This window comes from Pieris napi, chromosome 4 (genome assembly GCF_905475465.1).
Source record: "Pieris napi chromosome 4, ilPieNapi1.2, whole genome shotgun sequence".
In the NCBI taxonomy this organism is placed as follows: domain Eukaryota; kingdom Metazoa; phylum Arthropoda; class Insecta; order Lepidoptera; family Pieridae; genus Pieris; species Pieris napi.
In genome coordinates this window covers 2266461-2279263 of record NC_062237.1, presented here as the reverse complement: position 1 = coordinate 2279263, position 12803 = coordinate 2266461, and the positions used below count along the sequence as shown (strand labels likewise).

General features: G+C 33.7%; 1 protein-coding gene across 1 annotated transcript; it reads left to right on the top strand.

Moving 5' to 3' along the window:
- Positions 1 to 2116: 2116 nt before the first annotated feature.
- LOC125049133 (opsin-3) lies at positions 2117 to 7229 on the top strand. Its single transcript, XM_047648254.1, has 8 exons — positions 2117 to 2270; positions 3520 to 3711; positions 3976 to 4191; positions 4496 to 4626; positions 5453 to 5592; positions 5798 to 5991; positions 6181 to 6282; positions 6763 to 7229. The coding sequence occupies exons 1-8, from the start codon at positions 2212 to 2214 to the stop codon at positions 6869 to 6871; spliced, it is 1143 nt and encodes a 380-aa protein (XP_047504210.1). The 5' UTR covers positions 2117 to 2211; the 3' UTR covers positions 6872 to 7229.
- The last annotated feature ends 5574 nt before the right edge of the window (positions 7230 to 12803 follow it).

Below are 12803 nucleotides of genomic sequence, written 5' to 3'. Positions count from 1 at the left end.
TGAGCATAATCTGCTACCGTGGCGTGAAACAGAATCGTTTGCTTATAATTTTAATTAAGCTTTAACATATACTTGAAAATTTTCAAACATGCTCTACACTATTTACATGTTGGTGTTTATTTTTTATGTTACACGAGGGAAACGGGCAAGAGGCTCATCTAATGATAATTGATAACGCCGCCCATGGACACTCGCACTGCCAGAATTCTCGCAAGCTGCCGGCCTTTTAAGAATCGGCACGCTCTTTTCTTGTAGGACCCTAAGTCGAATTGGTTCGGAAATACTACAGTGGGCAGCTGGTTCCACATAGTGGTAGTCCCAGGCAGAAACTGCCCCGAATCGCTCAGTTGTTGAACGACGGACGTCAAGATGATACGGATAGTATTTTGTATTCTGCCTTGACATCTGACGATGAAACTCAGCTGCAGGTATTAGTCCGAACAACTCCTCTGAACACTCTCCATCTAAATGCGATAGAAGATGCAAAGAGTTCCCACATCTCTACGCAATGCCAATGGATTAAGCAACTCGGAAATATTTATTACCTTATAATGATGATTTTCATAAGATTAAACACTTGTTCCTAGATTACACTTAAGTAGGAATTGAATAGACCTCTTTGTAACAAATGAACATCAAGTTGCATGACTTTGGTTAGCGCTGCGCCTTGTTATGTTCTCTTACTATTTTCACACATGTATATCCTTTCTATTACATATTTTCGTATCTGATTGTCCTCCTTGTAACATGTGTGATGTTTGTAAAAAAAATAACAAGAGCAATCTAATGAATGTGAACACAGTCGTTAAAAATGGTTATTAAAAATGGATGCAATTCCTTGTTCCATTTCAGACGAACCAATGAAGGTAAATATCAAACAAAAGCGGACAAGGTCGAAAATAAATAGGAAAGCAAAGGCAGATCCAGGAGTTACGGCTAACTTCAGGGCCATGAACGGAGTCTCTGTCGCTTGGTCATAAATTTTTAATTGAGCCTGTTAAAATAAACATCCCAAAATGGGAATACAAAACAGTGTTTGTGGTGGATTTAGGTACAGATTTTGTAGCAAAAATAATAAATTAGTGTAAAAATACTCTTTGTGCTTTCAAGTGCTATGTCCTCCCGAAAAACATTTTAGTTTAATAATCTCTTTGAGAATTTGTATGGACATTCGTGAACCAAAATTTCAGTCGTAGGGGCGAATTCCCGGCACGTTTATCGGGCATGATGCGAGGATTGCTTGTGTCTAAACTGGGCATTGCCCTACAATCTTGTTGCCATCCTAATGAACTAGTTTAAATTATGACGTGATTCGATTTATTTTTAAGGTTCGAGTAGACCCTGAAAGGTCAAGAGTTCGCATTAATATTGACTTTTCGGAACACGTAGTTAAAAATTTTAGTCCCATGAATATGAGTTGTTAGAGAGTGTATGAGAGAGTGAGTTAATTTTTGGTTTTGTTAAATCGAGATCAAATCGTACTGTCATAAAAAAATTACTAGACATTTTCATTGAATCAAAAACTTGGCTAATTTTATATACAAACATCAGCTTTACAAAAACGCTTTTTTAACTAGAAAGGACGATATTTATACTTCTTAAACGATATTTTTCTGTAAGGAAATTTGTTAGGAAAACTTCCATTTTCTTTATAACGAGGAGATTTCAACGTTAAGAGTATTCTAGCGTACTTTCCAATGCACTTGAGGTATCTTTTGTATTTTTATTCATTACAATAGGGTCATTTAAGACGACAATTAACGTCTAATCTATGTTGTATATACTATTAATATACAGTATTGACAATATTCTTAACCTACAAGGTAATAATAATAATAATTGAATACTTATAAAAAGAAGATTATAACAAATTCAAAAAAATTGGTCCACGGCAGAGTTTTGTTTGTTCAATTCAAGTTAATATATATAGTTATAATATATAGTAGTTGTATATACATATATTGTTTTTATCTATACATAATAAATAAATGTAAAAGATTGAGAACAATGTTCACATAACTTCAGGCTTGATTTCAATGAAAGTACAAGAATGTCTTTTATTAAATTAAGGAATTAAGAGACACGCTCTGTTCGGCGGATATAAAAAGTGTACATCGAACACCGTACAGCACAAGTGAGAAGCGACTTCAAATGTCGGACTACTCACTTCGTCAATAATCAGTAGTTCAAATTCCTTTTTAATTTTTCGCAATGTTCGACACCGTTAACGCGACGGCCGATGGCGGCGCCATTGCCTACGCCTTCAAAATGTAAGTAAAAATTTTGATCCTTATTCAAATATATTTTCTTTTATGCAATTCCGAAGTATATATGCTCAATATATACTTTACCGCGAATATGCAGTGCCCCGTTTTTGTTACGGGCTGTGCACTATTCTTCCTGGATACTCCCAACATCTTCATGGACCTCAGCGGTGCAACCGTTTGGCTATATGCAAACTCACAAATCAAGTCTTTAACATTTTCCCATCTAGCTCTTGTAACTGTTGGGTAGCTCTAACACAACTCCAGGTCCAGGTCCTTGGTACCACTTCCATATATTACCGGGACCAGCGTACCAGATGAACAAACCTTATTCTTACACCATATTTCTTACGCATTCAAGTACTTATGCTTATTAAAACTAAGCGTATTATAATACTTATTTTTAGGGTTCACTTAATCAGTGTTTTTTCAATGTATTTCTCATATGTTCGCTTATTACTGCCGTCAAAATATATCCCAATTAAAATACTTTTATTTGAATTCAAACCGATGTCTTTAATATCTCGATGACCTATAAAATGTCAATTTAAAAGTTCAAAGAAAAGCATTTCAAAGCTGAATTTCATATCCGTAACTGGATCTCGCCAAACCGCTCCCGTTGAATGTAAACATCAATCTCTGAAAAAATGCAGGTACTCGCGCAGTAAATTCCATTCGGGATAGAGGGAATAAATCGGTAAAACAATTCCACTGCGTCGCCCCTGAATACAGTTGAATATAAATTGGAAAAGTTAGACAAGTTCTCTGACCTCAAGTCTGAAATTCTTCATGCCCTTTGTACTTTCCAATTCGTCTACGTAGCATTTTTCAAAAGTGGGTCAAGCGTTATTGAGATTTGTTTCCTTGGGAATCCTTATGCTTTCGGTTCACGATTGTTATACGAAAATTATATAATGCAAACATTTTAACTTACTTTATATTACAGAGGATTTATTTGATAATTGATATAGTTGGTGTTTTGGAGACACCAAAAATGTTTTGATAACTAAAAAATAAATAATAGTTTAAAAAAACTAAAAAATTACTAAACTATTTTTTTTTTCGGATTATTGCATTGTCATGAATAAAATCTGTCGGTTTAAAGTGGGTCAAAATCGAGTCCGAAGGAGTCGGTTACATACATACATACAGGTGCAGCTAATATAAAGCGTGTAAAAATTACAAGGTTTTACCATAAAACATACCTTGGTTTTTAACTCAACAATTATATATAACTTATTCAATACAATTCTAGGGTATCAAATGAGGTCCAGCAGAACATGCTGGGCTTCAACATCCCTCCAGAACACCAGGACCTGGTGCACGAACACTGGCGTAACTTCGCGGCGGTCGACAAATTCTGGCACTATATGTTAGCTCTTATCTACACTATGCTGATGGTGTCATCCCTATGCGGCAACGGTATCGTCGTATGGATCTTCAGCACGTACGTATTACTTTCTTCACTTTTCTTTACAATCAATTTTATAGAACAAATGAAACATGATTCAAATTTGAGAGCTTGGACCATTTCGAAAGCATCATCGTAAAATTATTTGCGAAAGAGTTTTCTAAATGAGTTCTATAAAAACCTACATTTCCTTATACGTCTCTGTATATTACTAATAACAAGTGACAAGCAAAATCTCAGTTAATGACAAAGCTAAGCAAATGAAGTTTTAAAGTATGTATACAATTTAAATAATTTCAGGTCCAAATCCCTCCGTTCGGCGAGTAACATGTTCATCGTGAATCTGGCGCTATTCGACCTGGTGATGATGATAGAGATGCCTCACCTCATCATGAACTCATTCTACCAGAAGATGCTTGGCTATCAGCTCGGCTGCGATATATATGCCACTCTTGGTTCTGTTTCAGGAATCGGTGCGGCTATTACCAACGCCGTTATTGCATTTGACAGATACAAGTAAGTAGCCGTAGACAACACAGTCTTAAATATCATCTTTGCGCCATAAAGTTATAAATTTATTTATAATATTGGAGTATCAATTGAGACAGCTCTGCGTTTATATTTATATACAATTCACCCCACACGTTGTGTAAACAAACTTATAATAATAACATTCCATTCAAGAAACAACTAAATTTTGTATAAAGTACTTATATAGAAATTGAATAATTAAATTTGTTAGATAACATAGCACTTAGCATAAGATAAATTAGTACACGGTAATTTCATCGACAAATTATTCACATTTATAATTTCATAGGACCATTTCGTGCCCGATCGACGGTAGAATTAACAAAGTGCAAGCAATCATCCTGATTGTATTCACCTGGTTCTGGACCCTGCCATTCACCATTCTCCCACTGACCAGGGTCTGGGGCAAGTTTGTACCAGGTATGTTTCAACAAACATATTCAAATTTAGTGTTTTACCGGAAAATAATATTTATTGTCTATAAATGTCAATTGTTATTTAATATTAACACTACTAATTGTACGGAAATGGACAAGGTAAATTACGATCTAATTAGGAAACGACTTATTGTATAGAATAACACAAACATTTCATAATTATGATATTGCACCTTAAATTAAAAAATTGAAGCTGTACTAATAATGTCACTAGAGGCTAAATATATAAATGGCATCTATATTAATTACAGTCTTGGAATTTTGTTACATAAAACTATAGTCTATTAAAGAATGACTTTTCCATTTCAAGGTCTTCGACACGTCGAAACAAATCTAAACTAAAATGCTATTCTTTATATAATATGTAACTTCGATGCCAAAACTATCTTTGCAATGATTATATTTTACAACAAACTTTAGCATTAGTAGTATTAGTAATGAGTAATGTAATATGCAAGAATAATCCGAGCTAATCCACTTGTAACGAACACCGTTTGAGTGACAAATCGCGAGTAAAAACATATATGTAAGAATGTTTTTAATTTACGGTAATATTTTTATTGAATACAAATGAGTCAATTTCAGGTTTCAATTTATTAACGAACTAAGCAACTGTTTATAATTGATAAAATATTAGAGCTGTAAGGTCCAGTTCTAGTAATAATTAGGATGACCCAACCTTTCATTCTTTACCAGATATGATAAAGAATGGGAAAAACCCATCAAAGCAAGACTAAAACAGCATTACTTGAAATATGCAGCAAATCTGAATCTCAAACATTTAGCTAATATTAAAATTATTCTTCCAGAGGGCTTCCTGACAACTTGCTCTTTCGACTCTTTCACTGACGACTCTGACACTCGGGTATTCGTGGCCTGCATTTTCGTTTGGAGCTACGTAATTCCAATGGTCCTCATCTGCTTCTTCTACTCGAAGCTATTCAGCGCTGTAAGAATAATATGAAACTTCTTTATAAATCATAACCTCCGAGATATTTAAGTGGGCATTAAGTCAAGTCAAAGATACTTTACAAATAATATTCTCTACTAATATTATGACGATATAAGAATCTATTTCTATTACTACTATCAATGGCATAACGTTTATTTAACCACTCCTAGACTGTTTAATTAAAACCATTATGCATCTAAAGGTCCGCCTCCACGAGAAAATGCTTCGTGAACAAGCCAAGAAGATGAACGTCAAATCTCTAGCCTCCAACAAGGATGATGCCGGCAAAAGTGTGGAAATCAGAATCGCCAAGGTTGCGTTCACAATCTTCTTCTTGTTCGTCTGCGCCTGGACACCTTACGCTGTTGTGACCATGATTGGTACCTTTGGAGACAGGTAAATACACAGATTACATGCTATCCAGATTCCATTTATATTCGGTTCAGTACAAAGTCTTAATGCATCCATTATTAGTTATAAGTTTTATACGCTTTCTTTAAAGTTGAATGGACATTAATAGATATAACACTCTATTAACAAAAGCACAAATAGAGAGACAGAACATTAAAACAATTGTGTTTTCAGGAATCTGTTGACTCCCCATGTAACCATGATCCCAGCAGTCTTTGCCAAGAGTGTGTCCTGTATTGACCCATGGGTATACGCTATCAACCACCCAAGATACAGGTATAATTCCAACGCCAATCAGATTGAACGTAGCTAATTAGTAACAGATTAATATGTTGGTAATTGTCACCAGTGTTTGAATAGAAAACTGGTATGGTATAAAGCAATACATGTCATATAATCCCATACAAAAGTAGTAAGAGTACAATAGTGGAATTATCACCTATGAATTTCCTTATTTTACTTAAACCCTTGCCCTAAACTGCCTCAATTAGTATTTAAATCTGTGGTGCAGAGCATCAAATAGGAAAGTAGGTGATCAGCCTCCTGTGCCTGACACACGCCGTCGACTTTTTGGGTCTAAGGCAAGCCGGTTTCCTCGCGATGTTTTCCTTTACCGTTCGAGCGAATGTTAAATAGAAAGAAAGTGATGAGAGTCGCACGCTGAAGCCAATAGGCCAGCACTGCTCTACAAGTAGTATTTTAGCAAATAATTTTAAGCCAAAACAGAACAGATATACTAAAATTACTTCTTAACAGGGCTGAGCTTGAGAAGAGGCTGCCATGGATGGGCATCCGAGAACCCAGCGCAGAGACCCAGTCCACCAACGCCAGCACTGCGACGCAATCCGCTTCAGCCGACGCTTAGACTGATCTAGTTCACCTACCAGACCATGGCTTCGAATTGGATAGAGATTTGCTTGCGCCCCTATTTCTTATACTGATGCAATTATTTGTTCTTAATACTAATACTGTATATACTAGTATAAGTGAACACAATATTAGGTTTAACTATTGCAACTGTATAACGATAGGACATGCGCAATTCTTCTTAGAGCGTGGTTTACAGTTTTATGTATGAGCTGGTTAACGCGTTCTATGGTTTTTTGTAATTTTTTTAATTGCATCAGAAAATATAAAAAAAACTTTACGACTGATCCCGACGACAAAGGCGAATGTTTTGAAGTAGGTTTTCCAAGCGAATTAAAAAGTTTTAACAATTGTTATCTCTGTGGTTTTATTATACGAAAACTTTCAACAATTATAAAATTTCACATTAATTTTAATATTACACTATCATAACAATTATATATTACAAAATGTTGATTATGAATTAACTTCAAATTTTACCTAAAAAGTTCTACATTTTATGTAACTACATATAATATTTTTATTACCAACTAGGAACACACAATTATTCACGTAAAATAACTTCACTATAATATATCGGATATAGTATATACTTTATGCCTTTAATTACTAAAAAAATGTGATTTTTAAGTATCTAAAAATGAAATTACACTATAATTACAATGATTCCTCTATTACAAAATGTTGATTAAGAATTCAAATCTCGAACTAAAAAGTTTTTATTTTACCGATTTATTAAATTTTTCATACCAACCAGGAAATTACAATTATTCACGACAAATAACTTCACTATATATTGGATATACTATGTACATTATGCCTTCAATTAATAAAAAAAATAATAAGGAATCGACACGTAATTTTTAAAGTAACATCTTACTAAAATCATATTGAAATTAAACCAAAAAAGTGTTATAATCACTTATCATTACAATAATACCTTTTTATAAAATTTTACAAAATTTTGATGAAGAATATAAATCTCAAACTAAAAACTTTTTATTTCATAGTCATAGTATAAATTGATACTATTTTTATTACCAACCAGGAAGGAACACACAATTATTCACAACAAAAAGATTCCCTATATACCGCCATATACTTTATACATTATGTCTACAATTACTGAAAGGCTAGGAGAGGTAAACATACTAAAATCATATTTAAATTTAAACCACAATTTTTAATAATATTAATATATTAGTTCAAGTTAATAACAGGGAACAATTTGAGATCAGAAAGGAGTGGCGTCATTGGTGATTTAATTGAGTTTCTAACAGCCGCCTACTACGTCTTACGAATTGAGTGCTACATGAAGCAAAAAATTTCAGATGTTCCAGATTCTATTAAAGCGTTTTATGTACAATTCTCTGCAATAAGCATTTTTTTAAACTAGATGTTACTGTGTCACAAATATACAGTATTCTCAACCTTCATAGTAATTATACGTATAAATAGAAAACTAAAACAAATTTAAAAAAAAGGTGCGTGTACTTATGTACGCGCGTAAGAAGTTCTTCTTTGGCATTATTAAAAATAGTTTTTGATTGCATGCAAATAATTCATTACAATTAAAAAATCAAAGACTGGAAAAGGAGTCATTATAGTCAATAAAGTTCAGTTTACATTTGAAAAATTAAAAAATAAATATTTTTTAATATTATATTTATTATTATTTTCTAATATTAATTAATATTGATTTAAATATTCAATTTAAATCACTTCTGATGATTATTCAGACGCACATGTAAAATTCGCACTTGTATAATGAAAACAAAATGAAAACACGTGTTTTAAATGTAGAAACTCAAAGCATGTGGATAAATATTATAAATATAAATACACAGTGAACACAGGCGGCGTGCGTACCAACATGCGCCACTAACTTCATTATGTTAATTTTGTGTCACGGTGCGCGCGCATCGTAAAATTTCACTCTCATTAAATTTTCATAACGCGCCTAAAGAAGTATAACTTCAAAAAGTTTGGTACCTGTAGTACCTTTAATGCTGCCAGCATTTCCTCACTGAATTGCGATTAGTTGAGGGAAGAAAGCACCAGCTCTGGGGTCACCGGTACTATCTACCAGGCGCCAACTTTAATCTTTAAATTATGTATATCTTATTGTTCTAGTAAACGAAACTAAACTTTCCCCAATTTTATGTTTATTTCAACTCAAAATAAGTAATAACGAACTAAAGCTCACGTAGACCAAAGGTTTGTACTGGTTGGTTTGGTACATTGATACATAAAACTTCTTAAGCTTACACGTGAATTTAGAACTTAACTCCCCGATTAGATAAGACACGCGAGCCTACGCGCTACACAAACTACAAACATATTATCTACGAAAAATATAGTAGGCGCGGATATTATTATTATTATTTAGCCTTTATTGCATCAGATATGCCGATTTTGGTGATCAGCGTGTCCTCTTATTCTTTTTATATCGTCTGCCCATCTCTTTCTGTCTTCCACTTTTTCTTTTTCCATCTCGTGGTTGCCATTCTGTTTTAATTTTTCAACCAGTCCAATTCAAACAGCTTTCTCTCGTCACGTGCCCGGTCCAGCGCCATTTCAATTGCCTTCTTTTCTTTTTATATTATACTACGGCGCGGATATTACTAGTTTCTTAAATTTTAAATGTTCTTAACCTACATAGTATTATAATACACAAGAGTAATACAATAATTGAAAACAAATAAATATGAAACAAAAAAATTTTTTAATAATTTGGTCCCTGTGCCAGTGTACCTTTAATACTGGCAGCATTTCCTCGATGTATTGCGATACTTGCACGGTGAGCGAGGAAAGGCGCCAAAAAAATCTTAATTTACCGCCTGTGCAACCCTCGGCCTAAGAGTCTCTGCTCCGGAGGTAACAAAATCAAAGTTGGAGAAAAGAATCAAATAATTTATTCCTTTTAACGTACCAAAAACTAAAAATGGTATAACTGGTGCATGTTTTTTTTTAACATAAATGTGACTCATTATTGTTTTATAAACCTACAAAAATATAATTGGATGAATATTAAAACGGCCAAAATCCTTTGGAGTAATATCTATTGTAAATTCTTCTTAATTGATGGTTAAAGAACTCGAGCGAGTGTCACGAAAGTTTTGTAGCAGGCCGCACTTGACGAGTTTGGAATACGTTTTCAATGTTCAACGACTTTGCTTTTATTTGTTTATCAGTTTTTTAACAAACAATTTATATATACCTAACTACGCCCATTGAGCACGAGGATTTTTTTGAAGTTATACTTCTTTTGGCGCGTTGGGTAAAATTGATGAGAGTATTTTTTTACGATGCGTTCCCACACCGTCACAAAAAACCGACACGCTGAACATGTTCACACGTCGGTAAAACAGTCTGGGCCGCTAGTTGGCGCTTGCTCTGTTTTATCGACAAGTTGCATTGTCTGTCATGGCGTAGTGTTTTTCAGAGGCGTGTTTATTTAAACCAAAATAATGATTACTATACCTAAACACATAGTGTTTATTGTAAAATATCATGATTAGGACATATTATATCGTTACGATTGTAAGTGACCATTAAAATGGACAAGAAAAATGCAAATCGAAGAGGGAAACGTCGCTCTAAAGTGATCGAAGAAAATTATTACGCCAAAGAAGCATAACTTCTAACGCGTGTACATAAGTAGGTACACAGACTTTTTTTTTTAATTTGGTATCAACATTCAATATAATTAATCAATTCTCTCAAAATGTTTCCACGGGTATGAAACTCAAGAATTAAAATGCATTTAGGAATGCGATTGTATCGGATACAACTTCTGTTTATATATTATTGTATGCATCTGTACTAAGTTAAGCAAGACATGGAATTTCACTTAAGATCTAATCTATGTATGTATTAGTATGTAACATGTATCAACGTCTTAGACATTACTTTTGAATCAAGAGCTTACAGATTTTAACAATATATGGATCTTTTTGATGATCTCAGAATTGTCTTAATATTCAGGTATCAAGAGATAGTAAGTTTCTCAAGTAAAATAATTTATATGTTTATTTATCGCGTCAAACGAATACACAAATTTTATCTCTAGATTTACTGTTGGGTGTTGTCTGCCGTTTACAATTTCAAAGTAATTATTTGGAAGGTGAGACTGCGTATATTATAATATTGTACCTTACCAGTCATTACCAACCTTTGGTCTACGAGCTGTTGTTCGTAAGTAAAGTCTTGTACTCAATAATTCCACAGACCTAGGATTAACAGTATCTAACCCACATATAAATAAATCAGTGGCGCTACAACCTAGGTCTGGGCCTCAGATTTATGAATCTGTTTCATGATCATTTTTCAATCTAATAGGCAAGTAGGTGATCAGCCTCCTATGACACGCCGTCGACTTTTTGGGTCTAAGACATGTCGGTTTACTCACGCTGAAGCCTCTAACCGTACTTAATAAAGTCCAGTAGAGTACAGAAAATAGATCGGCAAATGTTATATATGAAAAATATAATGTATAGAGTATAGACAATCATAATAGAATTAACCAAAATACAGTCGCTCGGTGTGCTAAGCTTGCACGTCACGTTCTCAAATAGGCTTAGAAAAGCCAATACTTAATATTTACCTAGTTGAAATCCCTGTATGTACCTGGGCGGGTATTACGCGGCGAGGGCCCGGCTTAACTTTTGACTTTAGGCCCCAAATATTTCTGAAATCAACATGCCGCTAAAAAGATTATATATTACGTAAGAATAGTAATATATGCGAATATTATTTGGATAAATTAAATAACCAATACGTATTTAATGACACTATTTCGTACACGTATTTCGGACAATTTCGAGTGAATTTTAATCACGCCCCCAAATGTAAGGTAAGATTAGAGTCGAACTGTAGCCCAAAAACAATATCTATTTATTTTTAGGTGTAGGAAGTTTTCTAGAGTAAAATAATTTAGACATACCCTATGGGTCTTAAGCTGAGGCTAGACAATCATTTTATTAGAGGATTTGCTTAGTTCACACTGCGCAATTCACTTTTGTGTTCACATGACCAGCTAACAACTAACGCTGCAAAACATTCACATCCAAATCAAAGAGAAACGTAGAAATTAATGTATTAAAATAAAGTAATAGTTAGGGTCCTGGTCCTTACTGGTCCTGCCCTGGAAAAACTATTTGCCGATTTCCTTTTACAGCTGAGAAGGGTTTTCTGTTCAACAATCCGTACGCCGCGGCGGACCAGTTTCCGTCCTATTTAATTCCTTCCCCGAACTTAAATGGAACTCCACAATCGATTATGTTTGACACGATTACACTAACAGAAACCTGAACTAATTCTTGAGCGCAATTCTTGAAGGCACTCGAAACATCTTTGGAAACTTACTTAAAATGAAGTAATGCAGCTTCAATTGACAAATATTTAACCATTTTATATTCTTTAACTTTTATACGTTAGTCATAATAATTTTATTTACGTAATTATTTCTTTAAATCGCACTGTCACTAAATAATTTCCATATATATACAACTGGGACAGATTGGCGTAAATCCATATAATGATATTGAAGACTTTGTAAGAATAATTCCAATGCAAAAGCGGTTTATACTCTTTGATGTATACTAAGAATAATTTCTACATTTCCGACGATACGTATTTGGTATTTTGTACCGAATACCTTTTAGGAATAAATTAATTTCCATAATAATTCCTTGATGAATGATAATGGCACTCGGAGCACCGTCTTTTCTGTTGGCAGTTATGTTTGAATACATATTTAGTATTATTTGGTTTGATATGGAAATATTTTTTGCTGCGTATAACGTTTAATTTTTGAATCTTTAAAATACGACGTACTGTTTTCGAAAAAGGGCATCAAATTAATTAATAATAGATTAATAACTATAATTATATCTAAAGAACGGTGCAATTGAGCAACGATTTTGTTA